We start from the raw sequence: 25485 nt of genomic DNA on the forward strand, positions 1-25485 counted from the left end.
TAGAAATGGTATTAGCACAATCTTCGAAGAAAAAAAAACTACAACTATTTCCTCAATGGCAACGTCATATGAGATGTACTCGTCATAAAAATGGAACCCCTTAAGCAATGAATGTGTGAGGAATTTGTTCAAGGTAAGTAAGTGAGGAATTTTGTGCGAGATGAAAAATTTGCATGACTAGTGATGGAAATACAATAAATAATTACAACTAATCTTTCCACGTTCTCAAAGTTCGACCTAATCTCGTCAATTTCCTAATGGTTGCCGATTTACGAGAGCGTGTAGATGATGATGACGGAAGTAAACCATCGGCCATCTGCATCAGGACAGACTCAGCCGCCTCGGAAGGACATCGAGAACCGTTGGACGAATGCTGATAAGCCTAAATAAGGTACTCATATATAGCCAGGACTTAAAAGAAAAAAGAACGTCATCTTGAATGCAAATTATATTTCTATTCCTAAGAAAATTACATGATTTTTTTTTTACAGAGGACTGCTGACATTTCAATGGAAAGCCGTTTTTTTTTTCTAAGAGTTGTTTCCTAATCATTTTCTTACATTTACAGAAATAGATTGTTTGACGTAGGCAACATCAAGAGGTGATGCAAAAAGAAAGAAGATCCATTCATCCAAAATCTAATCATTTGGCATGAATCTTCGAAGAAATGCTTTCAATAATTTGATTCCATTAATAATAACCTCGGGCGGGTGTAGCGCAGCCGGTTAGAGGTCCGTTGTAGCCACACGGTCGAGGGTTCGAATCCGCTCTAGTGCAAAGCAAGCCTTTCATCCCTCCGGGGTCGATAAATTGGTACCAGACTTGTCGAGGAGTTAAAAACCCTGACTTGATCATCGGCTGGCCCCCGCAAGTCATTGTATAGGCCAACACGCGTTCCAAAACCTCAACGATTACGAATTCCAGTAAAACGCGTTGGCGCATCCCAAGTGGATTGATCCGCCAGTGACTTTATCTTTTATCCTTTATTAACAACTTCACTTTTTTCGTCCCCTTCACCGCTATCCAGAAAAACAATCGAAGTTCAAAAAAGTCCTAAACGTGGTCGGGTCTGAAGCTTCCTGTTGTTTCGTACAAGAATATCATCAAATGTTGAAAAAGGCAGGGAACTTTCATTTCAGGCTTTTAAATGGACGACAACAGTGCAAAGTGAAGGGAAAAAACAAAACCGAATACCTGATATACAGAGGAGTTGAGAGCCCCTATCACTTCAGTCATGTGACTTTTTGCTTGCGAAGCTTTTTCTGGGGATTCGAATTCAACAAGCACGACTTTCCACGTTCGATCTTCGTAGTACTGTAATTTACTGCTAGCTAAATCCGCCACTGCTTCAACCAAACAGTCACCGGTGAGGTTATTGTGTCACCCTGACGAGTTGCGTGCAGTTGCGTTAGCGGTTGCGCTCGAAGCGGTGCGGTGGAGCGTAGCGTTTAGGATCGAGTGAGAACACCGTTACTACCGTTTCTCGATTACTCCATCTCGATTCCAACCGCTATCTCCACCGCGCCGCTTCGAACGAAACCGCTTACGCAACTGCACCATGCTTCATGTCGTTCTGACCCGACTGCACCTTGGCTCTCTGCACCCAGCAATCGATGGATTCTTCAATAGATTGGGTGTTAGCGTTGATAATCTTCTCAGAACTTTAGTTTGGTGGGTTCTTCTATTTTCTTCGCATGATTCTGCTTGAATCTGATTAGTTTATACTTGTAGTCGCAACAAAATCATTTTTGGTCAGAATCAGCGCCATCATCCTCTCGATCAATCATCCCAACCATCAGCGGGGTAGAGGGCCAGAGTACAGTCCCCGGTCCAAGAACGTAAGGCGACATGCCGACACAACGAGTTCGACGCTGACTGTACAGTTTTAGAGAACCTTGCCTCAACCTCACCTGTGCTATATCACGCAAACTGATTTGTTCCTCTAACGTAGGCCGGATAAATGCTGCAACATCTTCGCGAGGCAGCCATGTGAATGACAAGACCGAACTGGATTCTGTGGAAAATTTCGGTTTTTGGGTGCACTATATTATGTTGCAGAAACAAATCACCTACATTATATTGTACTGCAAAGAATTGGTGAAAGAAAACCTACCAGAATCCCGTTCGACCGTCTTCACATCGCAGAGGTAGTTCCACGGTACGGAGATAGGTTTTTGATAAGTGTTCGGTAGGAAGGATTTTCGATTGTTTGTTACAGGAACGATATCGAATCGATCAAATCGAATCGCTGAAAATGTGTTTCAATGGTAGAAAGATAATTGTTGGATTACAACCATTTATCTTGAAGTCATGTCGTAAATGCATGAAGGAACACCCAATGATTGCAATTGTTAGTAATGACACGGCACAATACAAAATTTTTGAAACAAGTGAAGAAGATGGTAAAGACAGGAGGAGATGAAATATTTGTTTTCGAAACATCTCATTTAGCATATCGACCCAAAGGATACTCTTCCAGATTTTCCAGGTTTTCAAATGGATTCATTCCTGTTCCATCATTCCGATCTCAAAATTTTCAAGAAAACTTTTTTCTTAAACTTTTACCCATCATGAATATTTTGAATGCCGATTTGAAGTTTAGGATGGGTGGAAGATGATTTAGAAATCTGATGCTCGGAAGACTGGAGCCTAAAAGGAAAGGTTGAGAAGGACAACCGCTACATTATTTGTAAAGCCAAAGATGGTTGAAAGATGTTCATATTGCTTTGGTTCCCCAAAACAAACTGTTAGAATTTACCAGTGATCGAAGGAAAGTATTCCTTATTTGACAAAAGAAACAAGAAGCAACTAACACATCTTTGCTGGCCAGTTTTTCTTCACTTTATGAAGGCGAGTCACTCGGAACGACATGATCACCTCATCGTCCTCAACAAAGAAGACTGGAGAGGTTCCTCCTGATGGTATGCACGGAGTTTCGTTGAAACTCACTCCTGCGGTAGTGAAGTCTGAAATGAGAACTCATTCAAAAAAGTACAAACATGAGAAAAGAAAGTCGATTTCGTGTTGTCATACCGAATGCCGCGTTGTTAGATGATCTTGAGAGGGGCGATAACAACGCTGTGCTCCTTTGTCGGGACATTCCACGAGGGTGAAAATCACCACGAGAACCTTAGAATAGACAACAAATGTTCAGTGATGTTTGTTTTATTTAGGATTTTTTAAAGCTGAAGATCAAACACGATGATCGAAAGCACTATTATTACAAAGCTTAATCCCTTTTCATTCCTTCATTAAAAGCCGAGCATATTTTTGTGAAGTCAGAAGTGCCTTTCGCTATACTCATTCATTCTTTACTGCATGAAAATTACGTCAATACTTTTTACAAGAAAAAAGCTGGAGAAAATGGGGAAAACAATTACTGTATTTCCTGATGAGGATGAATTCAGAGCATCCAGTGTTGGCGATCGATTGTTGGAGGTTCAACGGCTTGCCAAACACGTTTATATCCTCCAAATCATATTCCATTTCTTAAGAAGTGAATACTTTTAGCGACCACTAGGAAGGGAATAAAAGAAAGAACAAGATACAAATTAAAGAAGACAAAGAGAAAGAAGATTGAAAGGTAGTCATAGACCTTTTCCGAAGTATTTACATAAAAAATACAAATGTTGACAGTAAATGTCGCGCGATGGCAATGAAAAAAAAAACAAAAATCCAAACAAAAAAAAAACCAGAAAAAAACCTGATACGTTATAAGTTGCGTTACGTCAAAGAAATACCTAGTTTATAAGCACAAACCAAAACGTATTTCAAACCGTGTTTTAAACATTTTCCTAACCAAAGAAAAACTTCAAAAAATTGCTGAAATATCGAACCTGGCATTAAACCAAGCGGCTCGATAGTGCCTTCCATCTCCATATTCTTTCTATTCAAAGTTTCATCTCGTAGCCACTCGAGGCTGTGGTCAAGGTGTTCGAGTTCAAATACGAATTGCTGTCCTGTGGGGAGATATCTGGAACTCAAAAAAAAGTTTCGTACAGGAAAGACGCTTACTAATTTTTATGAACAATATATACTACTAATCAAAAAATGAGAAAAAGAAAAAAAGAAAGGTTACTAGTGTCTCTCTTGGCTAGAAAACTTTTATCCCATAGTATCTTATACACACTATCGTTTATCATCTCCAAAGTACGGCAAAATTATAAGCATGAGAAATAAGTGGCGAATGTTGCATTTTACAAACATAAAAATAAAGAACACCAGCAGAATAATATATCATTTGATAAGGAATAATACTAAAAAAATATGGTGGTACTCTGACCTTTTAATTTGATTGATTTTTGTTTTTTAGATCATTGAAGTAAGATCTCAAGTGGATGAAACGGAACATTTTCGACACTATTCGTTTTTTTTTTGCACTTAATCGAGACGATAGGGCAGTTGGTTCTGATATTGATGCTATCTATGGAGAAGGAGCAATACACTAAAATCGTCGTTGATCTTCGCACTTAAAAACTAAAACTAAAAAAGAATGTTGACCTCAAAATATTCCATTCTCCAATTTCTTGGAAAAAAAATATCTATCCAGAGAAATTCTAAACAGACGTATTCTAGGAAAACAGACCCGACATGGAGAAAGAAAACAGAATAAAACTCACACCACCACTCTATGCATCGAGTTCGATTCCTCGTCCCTCTTAGTTTTCCTGGAAACCATCGCAAGCACAGTAAAGCCGAGATCTCCTATGGCTCTACCTTTGTCCAGAGGAGGAAGATCAAGTTCTACTTCACCGCCATCGTCAGCCATTAGTAGTTGGAAGTCCTCGACGCTATCACTGCAATGCGAGCGTAGTTAGTAAGAGAAAACAGCAAACAAACAAAAATAGTACTACGAAAGTTTACCCTAATGCGACTCCAAAATTTGTGAAGAAACGGTAAAGGCAGTAGCCGATCACTTGTCCGACTTTCGCAGTGGGTTGGACAGAAATCTAAAAGCTTCCGAATTACTAAACTATCAAAGCCTATACATGGCAAGATTTCTGAAGGAAACGGATGCAACATTAGAAAAGAGCAAGGAAATCTGAAAAGGGACTGTCTTGGGACCTGAAGCGATCGATTTGAAGTCACTTAAGGGACATACTAAAACTTCCTACAAGTATACGGAGTGAATAAAGGAAAAAAGAATCATCCGGTGACTAAAAATTAGTCCTTTTCGCAAACTGATAGAACTTTGTACCTAATATAGATAAAATCATATAATTGGGAAGCACACGGTTTACTCACGCAACAACTTTAAAAAGCCGCCTACATAATGCTAGGCAGAAGTAGACCTGAAATCCTCTGCTTTATCTCTGTCTGATGACGGGCTTCATCATGAATGTTAAAGCTAGAACGAAGTAGAAGAACGAAACAACAAACTACCTTTATACTAGGTACGTTCCCGTCTGAGTCCTTTGCGTCAGTATAGAGAACAAGTATAGACTTGGACGGTTGTTCGCCGATTGCCTCGAATCGAGCGTATTCCAACAACGGATTGTTCAAAGTAGAAGCATTTTCGAGAACAAACCGGAAATGTATAAAAAAAAGCTAATTTCAAAATTTCTCACTGGGCATTAGTTTGTGAGAAACACCTCTAAAAAGTTCTTCCCTTATTTTGCAGCCTTTCTAGATTCTACTTATGGATTCACTATCGTTTTCGCAAAGAGATCCCCCAAACTAAATCCGCAAGTGATAATAACGTTTACATTTCATATTGTCGATAAGTCTAGCTCACCAACCAGTCCATATCAAAAAAAAAGGTTCCTGTAAATTCACTGAAACTCACCTGGAGACAACCGATTGCTTTCCGCGAATGTTTTTGACATCTGCTACGTCGTGTGCGACAAATAATTCTCCCGAACTTTTATCCTCATTGACTAAAGTTTCACCTTTGCTTCCACCGATCAAGTTAACAGAAATGGTCATATTTGAATTTCCACAAATTAGCATTCACTATACCAATTTGTTGTCCACAAACGTCAGCGCTCTCAATTGTCCGTGATCTCAATCGTCCATCTATGATCTCACTTGTGAGTGCGGACTCTTCAACAAGCGGTATCTTAAAAAAAATTACATACTTTATATTGAGAAATTAATAGCGGTAGAAGAAGACTCAGGAAATTCACCTCAAAATCGCAATATCCACTGTTAGATGGTTCATCTTCGTCATCCGAGCTAGTGGCTGATCGGAAATTTAACGGAAGACCTCCATATTTAGCTCTTCTTAAAGAAAGAAGATTCATTCAGTCGTGTGCGACAAATAATTCTTCCGAACTTTATTCATCCCGAACACGACGATTTTAAAGACAAAAAAGACAGCATATCAATCCACTTGGGATGCGTTGAGGTTTTGGACTGCGTGTAGGCCTATATAATGAAGCCGATTGCGGGAGCCAGCCGATAATCAAGTCGAAGTTTTTATCCTCCCAAACAAGTCTGGTGCCAATTTATCGACCCAAGGGGGATGAAACGCTCGGTTGGCACTGGAGTGGTTCCGAACCATCGACCGTGCGGCCGCACCGGGGTTGCGTATTCTTAGGTAGCCACAGCTCCCGCGACAACTTATGCTCAGGAGAAATGGCTGGCAACGGCGGTCGTTAATTGCGCAGCGCAGCAGTTATTAGCATCAACAGAGCGTTGCGCTGCGTTCAGCTTCTGCCTCGTCCAACTTACGATCCTGATCGCTAAAGTAGTATAAAGAAAGAAGTTTAAACATTCACTAATGATTACTAATCACTTTTCAAAATCACAAGAATGGAAAATAAGTGTTGAACTGTGAGTAGACTACAACGTTTGAAGTCTCAAAACGGATTTTTCTTGTTCGTTCCTTTACTTACTAAAATTTCTGTTCTCCATTCTGAATTCTTATCTTACTTTCCAGTACATTAAGACTAATAAATCAATCAGCTACACTTTGTTTTCGTTCTATTGAGTTTTCGCCACTGACAGACTAGTAAAGTGCAAAAAATGTATCGCAGGAGCAAAAGGAGCAAAAGGAGCAAAGTATCTCCGCAGGCGCATCTTGGGGACATAACTCCGATGGATTGCCATTGTCATCGACTGTATGGCTGTTTGGGTGTATTGATTTGTTGAGTAAGGAAATGTATCAAGTTATTGCTCGCTAAATGGCAAATAGAAAGTAATGAAGAGAACAAGATTTCATGAAAGTTGAACGTTTAATGATGACTACTCACTCCTGCACTTATACGGAATGAACTTAAAAAAATGCCTTGAATTGTTATGCCTAGAAACTTGCCTGTGTCTCGCATTCACTTTTGCTGACTTTCAGTTGAACTTGCTCAAAATTTAAAATCCTACTTTTCAAAATTTACTACGTTGTCAGCTTCTTGTCTTCTTTATTTTCTTAGGAGTAAATTTTGCCCTTTCATTGCAACAAAAACCAAAAGCGACTTCAACGCGATGGGTGTAGCTTAATGAAAACAGCGAATATAGGATATCCCTGCTCTTTCTTACCATCAGCCCTTTCTATAGCTACTTATTCGGCTGCACATAATCAGCTGTAGGTACTTAACGACACTTTCCTCCAAAGTAGGCCTCTTACAGATCGCACTATACCCGCCCTATCATCTATACATAGTTACATTTTTATTTTTTTCTTTCTGATATACGAGTTCACGTAAAATTGATAGCTATAATTTCGAAACAGATGTCTCAACAGTTAATCTGATAACCCAAGACAGACAGCGTGAAATCATTTACCACAAAAGCTAAAAAAATAACAAGAATCCGTATCTTACAGCATGCTTTTCAAAGGAGATGTCTAAGATTTAAAAAGAAATCTCTGCACCAATCATTCGACAATTCCATTCCAGCTAGTAATTTTTGTTATGCCTGTCAAAGAAACAAGCAATATGGAGAAACAGAACATATTCTAGTACGAGTATTGCATTGTGTAAGTGTGCTCACTACAAAAATGGGAAGCAAAAATAATAATACCGGCGCTCAGGAAGCACGACTCTTGTGCACATCCCTGAATCGTCCTCCATACGCAAATCATGACGAATCTGATCGATTAGTTCTTGCTCGTCCGAAAATGCCATTATATGCTAGAGATGGAAGAAATTCAAGCTACCGACAAGAATTCAGTTGAAGATGCAGACAACAATCAAAAGAACTGATTTGGAGAATCACCTTGTTCATAAAGAAAAAATATATTGATACAGTATTATATTTATACATTAGTAGACGCCAAACAACATCAGTTGGAAATACGAATGATCGAGAACCGAGAATATTCATTCAAAAATGAAGAACAAACAAAGCAAATAACCGCTGGTGGTAAAACGTATAAAACACAAAGCAACTCTAGCACAACGAAAGAGGTAGTGAGAAATACAGAAAAGAACTACTTGTGTACAATGCTTACAGTGCTTCTTATCTTGTACTTCAAGGAATCATTTGAATCCGAATCCGAACATTCATCTGAGTACGAATCCCTCCTCGATTCCTTATTACCACGAGATTCAGATTGTCTTGTTTGTTCCTTGTGATGAGATTCTTCTTCATTAGGAGGAGATGGTGGTTCCTCCTTCACTTTACGTTGTGGAGACCGTTCGTGGCTTAAAATGGAAGTAACTCAACTGATATAAGGGAATTATCGGGAAAATAAAACTGAGAAAAAAATAGCTAGATAACCCAAATGAAGAAAGCAACATAAAAGTGAAAGTCTCCGCATAATATGAACTATGTCGATGTTCAATTGATAAACCGACAAAACACACATAACATTTTACTACTCAACGGAGTTATTAAGAGAATTCGGATACAACTGCTAAATCGCCCAACCTTCTGTCACGCTTCCTCGAACTTTCTTCGCGGCGATTTGAGCTTGAACTTCTTCTCTTCCTTCTTCTTTCTTCATCATGGCTACCACGAGCCTTCTTTCTTCTATTGTCATCGGGAGTACGGCTCCTGCGTCTTTTTTCTACTCTCTCCTCACGTTTGCCGTCGTCTTTTCTGAAGTGAAATGAATTTTTCGGAGTATATAATAGGTGAAACAAGTGATCAAATTATTTTCTTCTCCTACCTTCTTCTAGTAGTACGATCGTCCTCATCTCTGCGATCCTTCTTATCATGACGATCATGGCGTTCCTTCTTATCCATTTTGCGATTTTTGGTCCTGACATTCCATAAATATACACTGTGTGAAGGTTTGGAAAAGTAGAAATAAAATAAAATAAAAAATTGAAATATAAACAAACTTTTTGTGCTTTACGCTTTCGTCACTGCTGGAACTGTCAGAGTCGTCAGACGATGTATCTTCAGAAGAGTCGTCGGATGAATCTGAAGTGTAGATATCACACCTCGGTGTAAAAAGAGCCACTATAAATTCCATCCAAGAAAAAACACTCTATTCTTAGGCAATAGATTTTCAAATCATACAGAAACAATCTAAAAAAAAGCAAAGATAGTGAGATCAGTAAAAGTAAAGTAGTAAAATCAGATTAGAACTGATACGCAAATCTTGGATTCTTGATTACAAGAATAATTATCCTCCAAATTACTGAGTCACATGAAAAAATTGTACCTGAAATGAGACATGCAAAAAGTGATCAGTTACTAGGATGAACGAAGAATGTTGTTTCTCGAAGAAAAGCAGCATTAAGTTTCTTTAAAAGCAAAGTTATAGAGATGGGGTACAAGATGTTAAAATGATGCTGAGGTGTTCCACAAAAATTGCAAATAAGAGCAAAAATTAGCGGATGTGCATCGCAGCATCATTAAGTGACGACAGCGAGATACAGAATCAAAAAACGATAAAAAGCATACCATATAACGATACAATAAAATCATAACCATTCTCCCTGTGATACAGGTTTCACACATATTCTCCAAAATTTCATAACTGTGAAATATACTTGCTCCCACTATTTTTCAACGATATCGATAGGTAGAGATACAAACGAATAGTACTGACGCAGTCAGCACTACAAGTTCAAACTTCAGGGGTGCACGGATACAAATTCAAAAAGCTCAGTTGTTTTGGTCTATCGTTCCTTGAAATCTACATACTCATTTATACGAATGAAAGTACGAACTGGATAAAAATAAAAGCAATCCGCAGTCTCTCTAGACTTTCAAACTATTAATAGACGAAAAACTTAGAAATGCTTATGAAAACAGTCAAGTTTCGATTTCAATTCTCAACTTCCCTTGTTCTAAAATAGTGCACTGAATAATCACATAGATCTGACATGTGTTCCGAAATGAAACGAAAACTATTGAATGTACCTGATGAGTCACTATCGGAACTTGAAGATGAAGTGCTTTCTTGGCGGCGTTTCTTCCGTTTCTAAATGAATAACTAGTGCAGTGTGCTTATTCAATAAAGAACATTATTCTTAATACAGATTGAATACACGTTCAATGGTGTAACCGCTATGAAATCTACGCAGAAATTGAAGCTCTTTGGCTCGCTATAATAGTGCATTTCAAAAAATAGCAGTAACTTGTGCGTTCATGGTTAATATCTAGAGATGAAAATGGATAGATTCTCATTCCTGGATATTAACGAAGAGCACGAAGTTATATAGCCTTATAGCATTATAGCAGTTATATAGCATTGGACTGACTTGTAGTATAAGAATCTAATTGAAAATAGTTAACGAGTTAAGCCCAATTATTTCTTTCCGGGGCGAGACACTGAAGATTGCTAAAGCGGCTTACTAGATGTCTTTGAATCAAGCTAAACCATAAATGTTGTTTGAAATCAAAGAGAGCCATGTTTTCATCAAGTCGGCACATTTACGCAACTTTAAAAAGAAGCATCGATCAAATAAACTGCCACTTTATAGTGGAAAGTTCTGGAACAACAACTGCTGCGAGAGAAAATGTCTAATTAAAGTTAAAACTATTTGTTAAGAAAGAAGACATGTGAAACACCGAATAAAGGCGCGGTTCAAACATCGTAGACTACAGCAGAAGCCAATTCCGCGTACCTTGTCCTTTCCAGACTTCTCCTTTATCTCATTTTTTAGGGTGTTGAGGAGGCTTTCTTCCGCTTTCTGTACTGGTGCAGCAAGTGCAGCTCCTACTACGTCCGACTTCTTCATTCTAGAACAGGTGCTCTTAGGATCTGGAATGTAACCACAGCAATGGAGTATCCGCTCGCAAATACTCAATCTTGTGACAGGAGCTCAATAAGACGGTAGAAGGTAATTAGGTATCAAAAGGTAATCTAGCAGATATGGGATCCTGCGAGGAATATATGTATTTCAAGAAAAGAGAAAGATGGAAACAAATTAATGCAAGGAAACATACGTTTTCATCGACGTGCCAGGAACAAAGTCCTTGTCCAGGCCAAGCGCATTTTTCATTCGATCCCGATTCTGTAATTTTAACGTAATCAAATAAAAAAGAAATACCATTAATAAATCTATTGCTAAATTGCCGCTTTCGAACGGAACAAACCTGTACAGCTGCTTTTGCACGAGCGTGTGAATCTCGTGAATCGAGTTCAGAATCCAAATTGAGCTCTCCAGACTCAAGTTGACTCAGCAAGAGATTGCGATAATCAGATACCTTCTTCAAGATTTCATCGTCATCAAACCCCTGAATGAACTCTAACTGCAGCCAAACAATAGAAAAAGGAGAATTGGAGAGGTGTGTTGCAAAATGGTCTCTTATATGTTGAACTGGTGGAAGCTACAAAAGTCTTACGAGCCTCTTACATATTGTTCTGATTCACGTATTACACCAGTTAGACATTAAAGAAAACTATACATTATTGTGAATTAATCAGTAGTGTAAAATGAACGAAATAATGGTAAAAAAAATAAAAAAAACAGAAAAGTACGAAACATAACCATACCTTTTCTTCCATCAACATTTCGAACTCAACACATTTCATCTCTATCACTCTTTTCCTCTGATGTTGGAGAATGTCTTCATTTGGAGCACGATTAATTTCTGCTTCTGCTCGACGCAAATCAGCCTCACTATTGTATTCTACTCGTCTCTGGAACGTCGCAATAGAAAAACAAATAAGGACATAAAAGCCCTCCAAGAAACGAATACCCGTGATAAGAGCAAATTGGAAAGATTTGCTTGAACGTATCCATTTGTACCGGTACCACGTGCTGTTTGAAGTCCAATACCATTATACATTTCAGCAGCGGTTCTGAAAGTATTGTTTTGGCGCTGACATGAAGAAATCGACAAAGCAGAGGGAACAACTGAATGGACGAATCGCTCTAATCCACAATCAGATATTAAAAAAAGCATTCTTCTTCTTACATCAACTAGCGCAGTAATGTCATGATATCGAGTAAACCCATTAGTTCTTCTTCGCAATCATCTTACAGGAACATAAGAGAGAAGATATAAGCACAAATTGTATGACTCTATTGTTGTAGTTATTCTCAAAGACAAAATGAGAGAGATCATGAATCACGAGAAATATCCCCACCAAAATAAAAACAAAATTACTCTTTGAGAAGTTCATACCAGAATAAACTCCCCTTGGTAGATCTGAAAAATAAAGAAGAGCGCAAAACAACAGAAGCATGTTGAAAATGGTACGGAAAAATACGAGAGGACAGAAAAATCTGGGTCTTAATTGGCAACAAATGTAAAGAATTGCTGAGCCTAGTAGTTCCATGCCACATTCAACGTAGTTAATTAGTTTCCACAGCACACTTCATTAAACATGAACAACTGGGCTTAAAAACAAAAGCAAGTCCGGAAACACTCCCCCCACTTTCCAACTACGGAAATTCGTAGGTAACCACGTGATTCAAATTGTGTGTGCTCACCTACGACCTATACATAGCAACTCACGAGCGACGGTTCAAGAAGCTGCGAACTCGTCTGCTCGGACAGACATTTACGGTATAGTTCTTCAGAGTTATGTAGTTCAGTTCATAGGCTGCGAGAGAGCTCTTCCATCTTTACTCTGCTTCTATCTGCCATCAAAGGGGCGAGTGTCGCGCAGTCGGCTAGAGGCCCGGTGTAGCCACACGGTCGATGGTTCGAAGCCGCCCTGGTGCTCACCAAGCCCTTCATTCCTCCGGCGTCGATAAATTGGTACTAGACTTGTCTGGGAGTATAAAAACACAGACAGTTTTATTTTGCTTGGTCACCGCGGATAAAGTGTAGGTGGGAGACCCACTCGACCGCGCTCTTATTTCTGGAAGTGAATTAATAAGTCAGTTGAGAATCTAAGACCTAAGCATTAGTATTAGAGGATCTATAACGTGAAGGCTAAAGCTAGAAAGAGAAAAAGGGGATAGAGTTGTCCCTTCTCCCTCCCTTCCACCTACAATTTACCCAGCCACCGCGGTGAAGATGTGGTTGGGGGCACTTAGTGGTGTCCTTATTTCTGGACGCTCTATCTTACTTTTCTCGTTCTAACTTCGGCTTACATGTCATAGATCCTCTAAGGCTAGTGCTTAGGTCTTAGGGGTCCGATTGGTTTAGCTATTTATTCCCCCCCCTCCCAACTACACTTTGCCCCCCACCGGTACTTATGCCCAATTCTTTCTTCTCGGGTACTGCTTTCTGATTTAATTTTGGCTTCACTAGTTCTCTGAGTCCTTCTGCATTAATTCTTCGGTATATCCTTTCTTTTGTTGCTTCTTTTCTCAGGCGTCTTGGTTGAGCATCAGGAAGAACCCATAGGCACCGTCTGTCACAGTAATTCCCTCGGAGTTGCGTGTGACAATAATTGCGCTGCGATTAAAAACGAGCTGATAAAACTAACTTATAGGGCAATGAAGTAATAAAACATCAAGTCCTCAATCAGAAAATTGTTTGTAAACAACGTGGCTGAACGGAAATGTCGGGAAAAGGGGCCACATTTCTAAGAATTATAGATTAACACAAATCGAATGAAAGCTGATTAATTGATTAAGAAAGGGACGAAGTTGGATGTCAGCCGTGAACGTTGCGAAAAATCATGCTTAGTATTCATTGTAACATACCCTGCCACCTCCAGAGTTCGCAAATAATATCCATAAAGGTTGGTATAAGCTACAAGGGAATTTTGAGGCTTCTTAGTTCGTTGCGTACAAATGCACTAGTGAGAGCTATTTAATCTCCTCAGTGTGTTTCGACAACGGTGCACTGGTAGTTGGGAGGTGCACTCAATGCTGCTCTAATCAGCTTCTGCTTTGGCGCCAAGAAAAACGTTCCTAAAACGTGGAGCGGTCTGAATTATCAAATGTCTTTCTCTTTTGAGAAGTATCTGAGAAGGCGATAGTTCATCAATCGGCAGCTCATCACTGTGAATAGCTAAGTGAGTCTGAGCCCTGGAACTTAGGCATCAGTCTTAGAGGATCCATGACATGTAGGCTAAAGCTACAAAGAGCCGGAATCACTAATGTTTCAAGTCTAAGTAGCTCTAGCCTGCATATCCTAGGTCCTAGGAGACTAATGCTCTGGTATTATTAGTGCCCCGGCTTACATAGCTAGAGAGAGATGAACAGTTGATTGATGAACCATCGCCTTCTCAAATGGGAAGGACATTTGTCATCTAAGAACGGTTTTTGCGCTCCATGGACCTTTTACGCTCAGAAGTACAGTTCAATTAGAGCAGCGTTGAGTCCCCCTCACAACTATCCTCGACAGCTACGTCCTCAGCTTGGAAGAGAAACGATTTCACCAACAGCAACAACCAACAACCAGCAACATTTTCCTAGAGAAAACGGGCTTCTATTCTATTTGCATTGCTTAGAATTTCATTTAGAATCGACCACTCTGTATGGGAGGATCGGGAGGGCGGGAAGCGAGAACTTGAGGAAGCCGGAAGCGGAAACATCAAAGCGTTGAAGACTGAAAACGACTTACCATCTCAGGTTCATAGGCCGGTTGGTGGGGCAGTTCTTCTCAAAGCGGTGCTGTGAAGCCAGGGACGTTCCTCTGCATTGATAATGGTCGGCATGCAATTTTTTTTAGAACGAGAGGTCTCACTATTTAATGTACGAGGTACGAACTGAAAATAAGTGAGAACAGTGTAAAAATGGGAAACAAAACTGAGACGTGGCAAGAGGAGGTCATAAAACAGGTTTGGAGATATTCCAATGGAGCTCTACTACTTATTCCAATAGCACGAGTATGTACTGTAAAGCGAAGAAGTCTTGCGTGGAAAAGGAATGGGAATGGAGAGAAAGAAGAATTTTTTTACTGAGAAAAAAACACAAAACTGATTTTGGGACAACAATAAAAAGATCATCTGCTTGTCCGAATCAAAACCAAGGTTTTTTGTGAGTATTTTATTTGAATGGGCACCAAAAAGAATTGTAAATTGTGGACATTACTAGTTCTTTTAGAAACTTCCGTCCTTTTTACTTTCTAAAAATTTTTGAACTTATTAGAAGAAAGTCGATAACCCCGAGTGAAAACCGTGGCCGATGCGATTAGTTACGTGCCCTTGAGGCGAATAAGCAATCAAGCAGGCATGTCTTCAATGCGATTACCGGCTGAGGACTGCTGGAGGAGAATGAAAGTGGACAGGGACGGGTCATACTAGGCTCCTCCCATCAGGCAAAAAGTCCTGGATAATAAAGAAGAAAAAAAGGTGGATTTGGTGGAACAGTGCCGGATAAGACTACTACTGCTATTAGGGTGATAGAGTTTTTACTCGGTAAAGGACAAAAGGATAAAGTTTCTGGCGTTAATCAATCCGCTTGGGATGCGCCCTCACGTTCACTTCAATTCAGAATCGTTTGACGTTTACGAACGTGTAACTGGCCTAGAATGACTTGCGAAGGCTAGCCAATGCGTAAAATCGGTGTTTTTATCCTCCCAGACAGGTCTGGCACCAATTCATCGACCCTGGAGCTTGGTGAGCACTAGGGCGGATTCAAACCTCCGATCGATCGTGCAGGAAGCGGAACCTCTAACCGCTACACTACACCCGCCTACGAAACAACATAAAAAACATAAACAGAACATGAAAATATAAAAAAGAACATTTTTCTGTCCATTTGCTTTCTCGTTTAAAGAAGAAGAAAAGACCAGTCACTTCGAGGATGAAAGATTTGGTGAACACTGGGGCGGACTCGAAGTTCCGATCGGTCTTACCGACAGCGGACCCTCTCACCGACTGCGCTACACCTGCCCTTCTTTACTCGGTAAATGAATAAAATTATTAGAATAGGAAATTTACAATTGTGATTATTAAATTATAGAAATTAATAGAGTTATTGTGAATAAAAAAAGCTTCACGGCGTGGTGGTATTATAACGTTTTGAATCAGTCGATTTAACCAAATAAATATCAAAGAAAGTGAATAACCTTTCACCACTGAACCGCGCTCTTACAGTTGTTGACTCTATCTTACTATCTCACTTTTTTCTCCTAGTAACTTTAGCTTACTAAGGGCTTACATGTCATAGATCCTTTGAGACCGACGCTTAGGTCTTAGAGTCATGACTGATTTAGTTATTTCCATCCAGAAATGGGAGCGCGATTGAGTACCTCCTTTTCCCAAACTACTCTTTACCCATATCCTTTTCTAAAACTTTAGTCGCTTTTTTGAAGACTGAGTGCATTGATTACTACTGTACCTGATATAATTTTCACCGCTGATATAATTTTAAAAAGGAAAACGAAAGATATAAAACCTGTAGCTGTATGTGGGATCTTCGTTAACGTCCACTGTAACAGCCCATTTTAATTTGTTTACCATGTCGGTTCGTATCATTGGTGCTTGGAACCACGAAAGTTCTCTCTACTATCTTATCGGTGATCTTGTTTATCGCATTCGTAGTAAAGCACGAGAATAACTCATTACGACCGAAACACGACTATTTAAGACATTTCGCTGAGCCATTATCCGGAAGCACAAGTGTGGAGCCGTAAATTCTTGATCCGGTCCGAATGAATTGGAGTGGGCTCTCAACGCTTATGTTTTAGAGCAGACTGAATATTAGCATCTTTACCATTTTCCAAGTGAGATTTCTGCAAATCAAGTGATTCGAATGATAAAAACTAAACCAGACCGGGACGCAATATTTATTCATAGCGTATCCGAAAATAACTGTAACAATATAACAGTAGTGATCTTGTTCGCGTGATATTTTGCGCCGCGTCAAAAACCGTTCCGCGAACTGTTCTGCAAGAATATTTTTCAAGTAAATTGCGAAGAGATAAAAATCGAGTGACCAAGTAATGAAATGAGTAGAGGTCTGGAGCGGTTTACTGGTCGAAGAAATTCAAAAGCACTAGCCACTGTTTTTCTGGCAGGAACCGAAGCAGATGGAATTATTCTGCTCTTTTCCGAAAACTAGGACGCAAACGAAATTCCACCTCTGTAAATAAATAGTTTAATTTTCGAAATTTGAGACTCTTCCTCACTTGAATGCTCATGTTTTCAAATCTCATATAATGTATCTGAAGAGTTCATTTTTGGGGTAATCTTACAACCGTACTTGACTTATTTTGACTTAATCGACAGCTTGGTATCATTTTCTGACGTAGTTGCCCGCATCTTTTTCGAGTGGTGTCGTCGTTCAACACAGCTCTGCCCATATCTCTGGAACAAGAGCACCCACAGAATCCAGCCATTTATTACTGTTCCTTGTCCTGCGATACTTGCTGTCTAGCGTTAACTGCATATCAACGTGGAGTAACCCGAGTACCTCGGATCGACAGTGTTCGGCAGTTCAGCGTGACGAAAGAATGATTGTTGCCAAGGATTCCATGCTCAACTTCAGGCAGTTGACCTTTCAAGGTATGGGGTTTGGCGATGTGCTGGACAACAACACCTTTTTGCAATGTATGGGAATTTCGCACCATATAATTATGCACGTTGTATAGCTCCTAGGTTCCCAGTTCGTACACTAGAGTGCCTGATCGCGTATAGTCAAAGTAGGGCCATCACGCGTAGGTAGCAATCAGACTTGTACGGCCACACAGTAATAAACAATACAAATAAATGCGGAAGGGTATTCCTGTTTCTTACCCATTTAAAGGCAACGCGCAGGATCTGATGTGGTGAGCAAACCCGCGGAATAAGCTGGAAATGGGGTTGTGGATTGCCAGATCCTGGTTGGTTCCAACTCTTCCTAAGAGAACGGCTTAAGAGACTCCGTTTTTCAAGACGATTTCAGTTGCACATTTGTCATACAGCGTGCCTAAAGCGTACACTCAAATTGGTTGGTTGGTTGCACTGCATTGCATTTAGTTGGTGGTTGTATTTAGTTCAAGCACTGTGACTGTGACCGCCACTGTGAGCCAGTAGTTATCGGACTCGTATACGTGGTCCCAAGAACAATACAAAAATTTCACTATGGAAATGAAGAAAAATGTGGATGTATAGTGTAGAATTCATCTTGTTTAAAATATTTTATCAGTATTTGCAGCAATAAAACAGATGAATTTTTTTTTCGTTCATTCATTTCGTTTTTCCCCATATTAAAATGTGTCGGTTGATCTGTCTCGCTTTTCTGGCTGTGTCGTAACTTTTGTCTCCTTTAGGTTGGCAGGTACTTTTAGGAACCTGAAATTGAGTAGACACCATTTTGAAGAGATCTGAACACGTCATGGAAAACACGCGCCAAACTAACCAAACTATGAAACACGATAGAACAACAGCTATAACGGCAGCCGAGAAATGGAGGTAGAGATTGGCGGTAGCCGAGTTATTCCCAGTAAATATGTGATAGACTAAAGCATTTGCTGCCGAAAGAGCAACGTTTCCTGATTGACCGATGAGAGTAAAAGAGAAGGCTGAGACAAGAGTCTGAAATGAAACAGGTGAAAGATAAAACGAGCAAAAATTCGTCTGTGAGGTCTATGAGGTCAACCGCCTTCTTTTTTTTCTATTGTACTACTACACCTTTCACGTGTCATCCGCCGGTACACCACATCGATTTTCGCGTAAACCTCTTCATCGTAGCATACCCAGTGCCCAAAGTATCCAAGGAGCTGTGTAAGCAGCTTTCTTTCCGTGCAGTCAAGCCTCTCTATCACCGTAGACGGTGTTGCCCAAGTCTCCGATCCGTACATTATCATGGGGCGAATTGCAGATAAGTAGACACGCAGCTTGACTTCGTCGGTGATGAAGTCATTCACAAGAATTTGGCGCAGGAGTTAAATGCAGAAGTGGCCCCGACCCATTTTTGCTGAATATCTTTCTCATAACTGGAGTTGTTCTTCATCATACAGCTCAGGTAACAAAACTCATCGGAGAGTTCGATCGGTTGTTCGTCCACCTTTATTCCTGCCCAAGGTCATGAAGAGACCCACATCTGCTTGCACTTATTAGGGCATAGACATAGCTCATACGCTGCAGCTAGCTTCGATACAACGTTAACAACACGATGGAGTTACGCAATGCTTGTATGAATGTAACAACAACGTCGGCGTACTCAATATCGGTCAAGAAGCAGCCTGATGGTGTTAGGACGATGTCGGAAAGACACTGATCGACTGTTCGTCGCTTTATGCCATCGGTAGCGGAGTTGAATTGAAGCTGAGGAAGGGTAATGCCACTCCCCTTTGTCTTACTCCAGTTACCACCTGAAACAGTTTTGTACATCCGACGAACTGCAGCTGTTCTTCGTTGGCTCACGTCATCAAGCAAGCAAACGAACTTTCTTGGTACTCTATCGGTAAGAGCACAGCATTGATGAGGAGAGTTGAGAACAACTTCAAAGTTAGGAAGGGCTATTTGCATAGGCTTCGTGCACCGCTGCCAGATTTCGATCACTCTCCTCACAATCAACACCTGATCAATCCTAGATCGGCCAAGACGAAAGTCAGCATGTTCGTCGCGCGTTGTTTCTTCGCAATGTTTAATGAGTCCAGGATAATCCACTCCAAAACCTTGTACATAACACAGCTAAGAGATTCTTTGATAGTTCCTAGGCTCCGTGACGGATAACTTCTTGTGAAGAGGAATTATGACAGCGCGTCCATGAGTCAGGTTTCCTTTCGTTTATCCATATTAAACGGATGATCTTTGTCATCTCACGGATCCCATACGGGGAAGATATTTCAGCAATTCCTTTGTATCCGCCTTTCCATCCTCATCTTTTAGCTACAGACTGGAACTCCTGACCTGGGCGGTGGTTCTCCGTTAACCGCAGATGTCGGCCTATGAACGTGCTCAAGTTCAGGAGCTGATGGCGCTTGCCGGAAGTTTTGAAGTGATCCCTCCAAATTTGCAGGGCTGCTTCACCAAGAGCCACTCCACTGGCAATGTTGAGGACTGGAGAACATCTTTTCATCTTGCTGTACTATACTGTTTCAGTAAAAGCATAGGCTTACCGGGAGTTCTTTTCCTCCCACACCTTCCCAAACTCCTTTGCTCTTCATGTCCTTTCTTTTTTGCGGTCTTTTTGCAGTTGACGACATTACTTTCTTCTCAGAGGTTGAAATCGCTAGTTCTGTGTGCGACACATACACATAATACCATACACAAAATTGTATGTGGATCTTGTCTCCGCAGATGCAAATGTAAACATCGCGGCATCTAAACCGGAAGCCTTTTCCTTGGAGCGTCCTGGATGCACTTTATGAAGAAATCCGCATCGCAGAGCTCCTACCTGGTCTGTACTCCGTCATGAATAGACACACATTCGCAGCATTTCTTTCTGCATACTTCGTCTTTCAGAGTTGTCATGTCTATTTTCGATCAAAGAGGAAGTACTCTGTTTTTCTTGTGGAATCGTATCTTAAAGCTGAGAAGAACTGGACGGTGGTGAGGGTCGAAGGCAACGTCCCAAGCAGCTCTAGATTTACGGTGTCCAACTGAGGAATGTTCCTCGTCAGAATATAGTCGAATTGAACTTTGAGATTCTTCATCTTTCGCTCATGCTGGTCTTCAGACGTTCAAAAGGTTGGCTCCCACCAAGTAAGCTGATGGCATCGATGATTCCTCTTAAACGTGGAAGCGATGATGAGTGGTTTGTCAGAGTTCACTCGACAGTGTTCGGGAGTTCAGCGTGACTTTTTGCAATGCATTAGAATCTTGCGCCTTATAACTGTGCAGGTTATATAGTTCCTATGCTCTCAGTGTGTACACTCAAACGTGTGATTGCGACTCACACTTGTATATGTGGCTCCAGATACAAGAAATATAAGAAAAATATAAGAACACCCACCCAACATGCAGGAATTCGCAAATGATCGGAGTGATTAATTTCTGCTAAATAGCTGAGGCATATTATTGATGACAGAATAACGTCCAAAAAGAAACCCTGAAGTAAACAACAATCGTCTTAGTAGTTTTCCACTTGGACTAGTTTGACAACAAAACTAAACCAGAAGACGCGAGATCATCACTATCATTTATAAGAATCTTTTTCTTGCTTTTTGCCTTGTTAGAATACAATCTTCAATTTAATGTGGACACAACGGACATTCAAGAAGAATTCTCGACAAAAGATTATTCTTCTACTATGGAAGATTAAATTGACATGAGAATGCTACGCTTTTGATATATATCTCGCGAAAAAAAACAGCATTTGTTACAGTCGGATCAAAACGATATGAAACTCAGTGCAGTTGCGTAAACGTCTGCGCTTGAAGCGACGCGTTGAAGCTAGCGGTTGAGATCAATGCGGGACCATCGCGGACTGTACCGATGAGCGTTGCTAGAGAGGGACCCATCTCTACCCTAGCCGCTACGCCCCATCGCTTCGATCGCGGTCGCACCGAAATTCATGTCATTTTGTCCCGGCTATATTTCTCTTAGGCTACCGTATACACTTCTGTCAGAAGGACCAGAAACCTAGTACAATTGTGCAAACAGTTGCGCCAGAAGCGGAATCGTTGCTAGCTGCAGTTGTACTGAAGAGATGAGTGAGGGTCCTGAAGTCCCGATTTAAGCGCAACAGCTTGTGTAGTTGCACAACAAGTCAGGTCGGTCGACCCGAGTGCTATAAGTTGCACGATTATTTGCTTCAAATCAGCGATACGGTACCGGTTGGTAGAGGGTTCATAACCGAATTGTTCACAGTTGTGAAATCACTTCTTTAAATTTTATTGTGGTGATTTCGCATATTTCAAGACAGTGCAATTCGAACCAATTGAATAGATTCGATATGGTTATTTTAAAATCGATCCAGAGATATATTTTCGAGTGATTCGGATTCATCCGACTTTTCGAATAATCCTTGTTATTTGGTTCCAAGGTTTTTGAAAGCAGCGACACCAATAGAATGAAACTTGTGCTTAGGAGATGAGGAAATTTGTTGTCACTTAAAAAAAAAACGAAGCTGGGGGTATCTAGCTTTAGCTACAGCTGATAATGCAAATACATATGTGAATTGTGCGTATATTATTACTTTTTACTGGAAATAGATTCTCGGATAGAAAAAAACCCACGCACCTGTGATCTGGAAATACTTCCTGCATCTGCACTCATATAGCTGCTAATGAAGTAGTCCACGAAGATGAAATCCGACACCTAATTAAGCAACCAATTTTTTTTCAAAAAAAAAAGAATTGCGTTAAAGGCCATCAATATTAACCAATGCACGGAAGAGTACCGCGCCTAGGAATGCGCCGAAAAATTGAACCACCACGTAAGCTACAATACTCGGCACATCGAGACGTCGGAGGACGAGCTGTGAAACGGTGGCAGCTGAAATGTGGCAATATTTGCTTGTCTTCATACAGTAAAACAATAAACTATTGCAGCTTGGAAACAGATTTCTAAATACACCGATTATCTGCAATTTCAATTTTTGCGCGAGGTAAAAAAAACATTTCAGGGAAAAAAATCTAGTTTAGCTAGTTATGCCAGAGAAGGATGTGTCACACTTATTGATATAAATTCGTAAATTCGGCCACATATATACTCTAATGGCAAATGAATGGTACAGTCGTTGTAAAGCACCTTTTTTGGAGAATAAAATTCCTTTGTACGATTTCGTTAGCTTTATAAAATTCATCTTAACATTTGCGGCTGGTTTCTATGGTATAATCAGTTTTTAAAAGATTTCTCAACGATTTCGCCGGCACAAATATCGTAATTATCGACAATATCGACACTAAAAAAGGTATTACCAGGATTGTAGTATCCAGGAGTAATCTTCGAGAAGAATCCTCGTAGCACGTATAAAGAGATTCCAGACATTACCGGATATGTTATTGGTCTTATTGTAGAGGGGGCGCTTGACAAATTCACTAAAGTAGACATTAATTAAGAAATGAATAATAATGCGATAAAATAACACAAATATTAATTAATTAAATTGAATAAAATATCATTTCCGCTATTTCAGTCCGAAAAAGAGTTCAATTTCTACATTTTTTTTCCAATTTTTGAATTTCCAATTTTTGATTAAAACGTGGAAAATAGGTGATATTTATCGGGTAAACCGACTAAAATGGACGTAGAGAAGCGCCCATCTTTGAAAATTTCAAAAGATGATTCCAATTGCTTTGTGATTCCACTAACAGTGAGTAAACAACATGTAAATTAAATGCAAACAAACAACACGTAAATGAAAATATAACTCTTTTTATTGGGTTAGTTTTGAGAAATAGATCGTGGATATTAACGTAAGGTTTGAGCTCGACCAACCGAAAAATACGAAGAGTCCTGTGCCTATCAGTTCACCCAACGCCGGAAGTACATACACCCGATAAACGTCGACACCAGTAATTGTCACATCATTATTCATTGTTTCTAAAGAATTACCAGAATGTTACAAGTAATTGATGAATTGGAGGCAACCTCAGAATCACGGACAGATATTAAAAGTCATGTGAACGAAGAGAAACGGTCCATTATTTTCTAGCAGTGACAAAGAGTTTTCGGCCCTCTCATGCCGCATTGCTTATTGTATTCTGGGTGAAAACGACATGAGGCACAGACGAGTTGCGTAAGCTACTGCGTTCGATGCGGCGCGATGGAGCGTAGCGGTTGGGATCGTGTAATGATCCTCGCTCATCTCTGCAGTTCGCCATGGTCCCACCTCGATTCAAACCGCTGTCTCCACCGCGCCGCTTCGAGCGCAGCCGCCTACGCAACTCCCCGTGCTTCATGTCGTTTTCACCACGCCTATACACGAGTTTGCAGTTAGAGTTCAGAAATTATGAAATTGTTTTTTTTCGGTAAAAGTGAATCAAACTGCTCTTTATTTCCATAAAAATGACGTTCGTGAGTTTTTAGCGCATCCCAATAGTCGCTTTTCTCTTGTTTTCATCAGGTCCTTCTCGTCTTCCCTTCATAAACAACTAAGCACTTTTATTGTACTAACAGTCGATGCTGAACGTATTGTGTCAACCTGACGCTGTCTGTGAAGACGAAAACTGGTACTCCATCCGTTGAATCGATAATCGATCGAGCGATGGCGTCGATGATAGTAACGAAAATGGAGTTTGCTACTAGAACAACTATGAAGTGCTACTGATCGTGAACAATTGCCCGAGAAAGAACAGGAAATACTTTGAGCTGAAAAAACATTGGGAAGCTCTGAGGTGACTCCACTTTATCGATTATCGTTCCATCGATTGGCATGGTGAGCAAGTTGGCGAGTAGGAATCCGATCATTAAAGTACGTTTGGCGTGTACTGTATGAACACATGCTTCTCGCGAGCCCTTTGCACTCATAACTCATATCCTACTACAACTCACCCTTCTTAAGCTCAATATTTTCAATGGAAAAGTTTCTGGTGGTCTTCTTTTTCTGATGGTCTTCTTAATTGCTTTTCTCAAAACGTATTTCAGTGCTTGTTGGTTTGCAGATGATGGAAATGTTTCTCCTCTGCAAAGAAGAAAAGAAAAATCTTTTCCAGAAGATTACCGCTTAAGTGCCACATCCTACTACTACTTGATGGGCTCATAACTTTTGTTCTCGTGCTGCACGCGAATTTTATTCCGTTTTTTTTTCTTCCGAGTTTTTTTTCTCTTTCAAGAAGATGCAAAAGAAACACATAAACATACTACGAATAATACATGCGAATTTTATTGCAATAATTCGAACCAACAACAATACGTGCAGTGCTGGGCATAAGAAGCAACAATCATTCTACTGTCATTCGATAGCTGTGGACCCTAACATGTACTTTGCCACACACATCTCAGGATGAGATTTCTACGGACTCGCTGTGCTCAAACAAATAAACTAAATGCTATGAAAAAACACAAAGCAGAGAAATCCGAAGGTTCTCGCGTCATGGAAACTCGGAATATTTCTGTATATTTCCTATTAATTTGTCTATGTTCTCTATCTTTTCTATTAGTTTGTCAACGAGATTTTTAGAAAAAAAACTTCCATTAGCCTAACCTTCCGGCTTTTTCGCCTAAATTTTGACCTCTGAACACGGCGAAAAAGCGGAAACGTCAGAGTAATAAAGATTACATCTAAATACCTGGTAGGTGTATAAATACAAACCGAAGATTTTCTCAATTATTCCATTAAAATCAGAACAAAACTCCGAAAAGAATAAAGGATAAAGTCATTGGCATATCAATCCACTTGGGATGCACTAACGCGTTTCACTGGAATTCGTAATCGTTGAGGTTTTGGAAAGCGTGTTGACCTATACAATGACCTGCGGGGGCCA

General features: G+C 40.1%; 1 protein-coding gene across 4 annotated transcripts; it reads right to left on the reverse strand.

Annotated features, from left to right (window-relative positions):
* Window positions 1–208: 208 nt before the first annotated feature.
* RB195_020048 (uncharacterized protein) lies at window positions 209–23597 on the reverse strand (the record flags this gene model as incomplete). 4 transcript variants are annotated; one of them, XM_064188176.1, is made up of 26 exons in its annotated part: window positions 209–382; window positions 1195–1314; window positions 1911–2014; window positions 2114–2248; window positions 2566–2649; window positions 2814–2966; window positions 3034–3129; window positions 3381–3488; window positions 3837–3973; window positions 4620–4796; window positions 4864–4949; window positions 5383–5466; window positions 5797–5876; window positions 5959–6058; window positions 6126–6222; window positions 7957–8066; window positions 8387–8579; window positions 8806–8976; window positions 9047–9139; window positions 9222–9303; window positions 10252–10312; window positions 10959–11073; window positions 11281–11348; window positions 11431–11571; window positions 11831–11977; window positions 12037–12126. In XM_064188176.1, 26 exons carry the CDS (start codon window positions 12124–12126, stop codon window positions 209–211), a joined length of 3006 nt encoding a protein of 1001 aa, XP_064044057.1. The 4 variants fall into 4 exon arrangements, with proteins under 4 accessions (XP_064044057.1, XP_013292370.2, XP_064044058.1 ...); XM_013436916.2 differs by lacking the exon at window positions 2566–2649; XM_064188178.1 differs by lacking the exons at window positions 209–382; window positions 1195–1314; window positions 1911–2014; ... (21 more) ...; window positions 11831–11977; window positions 12037–12126 and adding exons at window positions 19256–19804; window positions 21069–21164; window positions 22298–22375; window positions 22440–22552; window positions 22978–23047.
* Between the last annotated feature and the right edge of the window lie 1888 nt (window positions 23598–25485).

The sequence above is a fragment of the Necator americanus genome, chromosome II (genome assembly GCF_031761385.1).
Source record: "Necator americanus strain Aroian chromosome II, whole genome shotgun sequence".
Classification (NCBI taxonomy): Eukaryota; Metazoa; Nematoda; class Chromadorea; order Rhabditida; family Ancylostomatidae; genus Necator; species Necator americanus.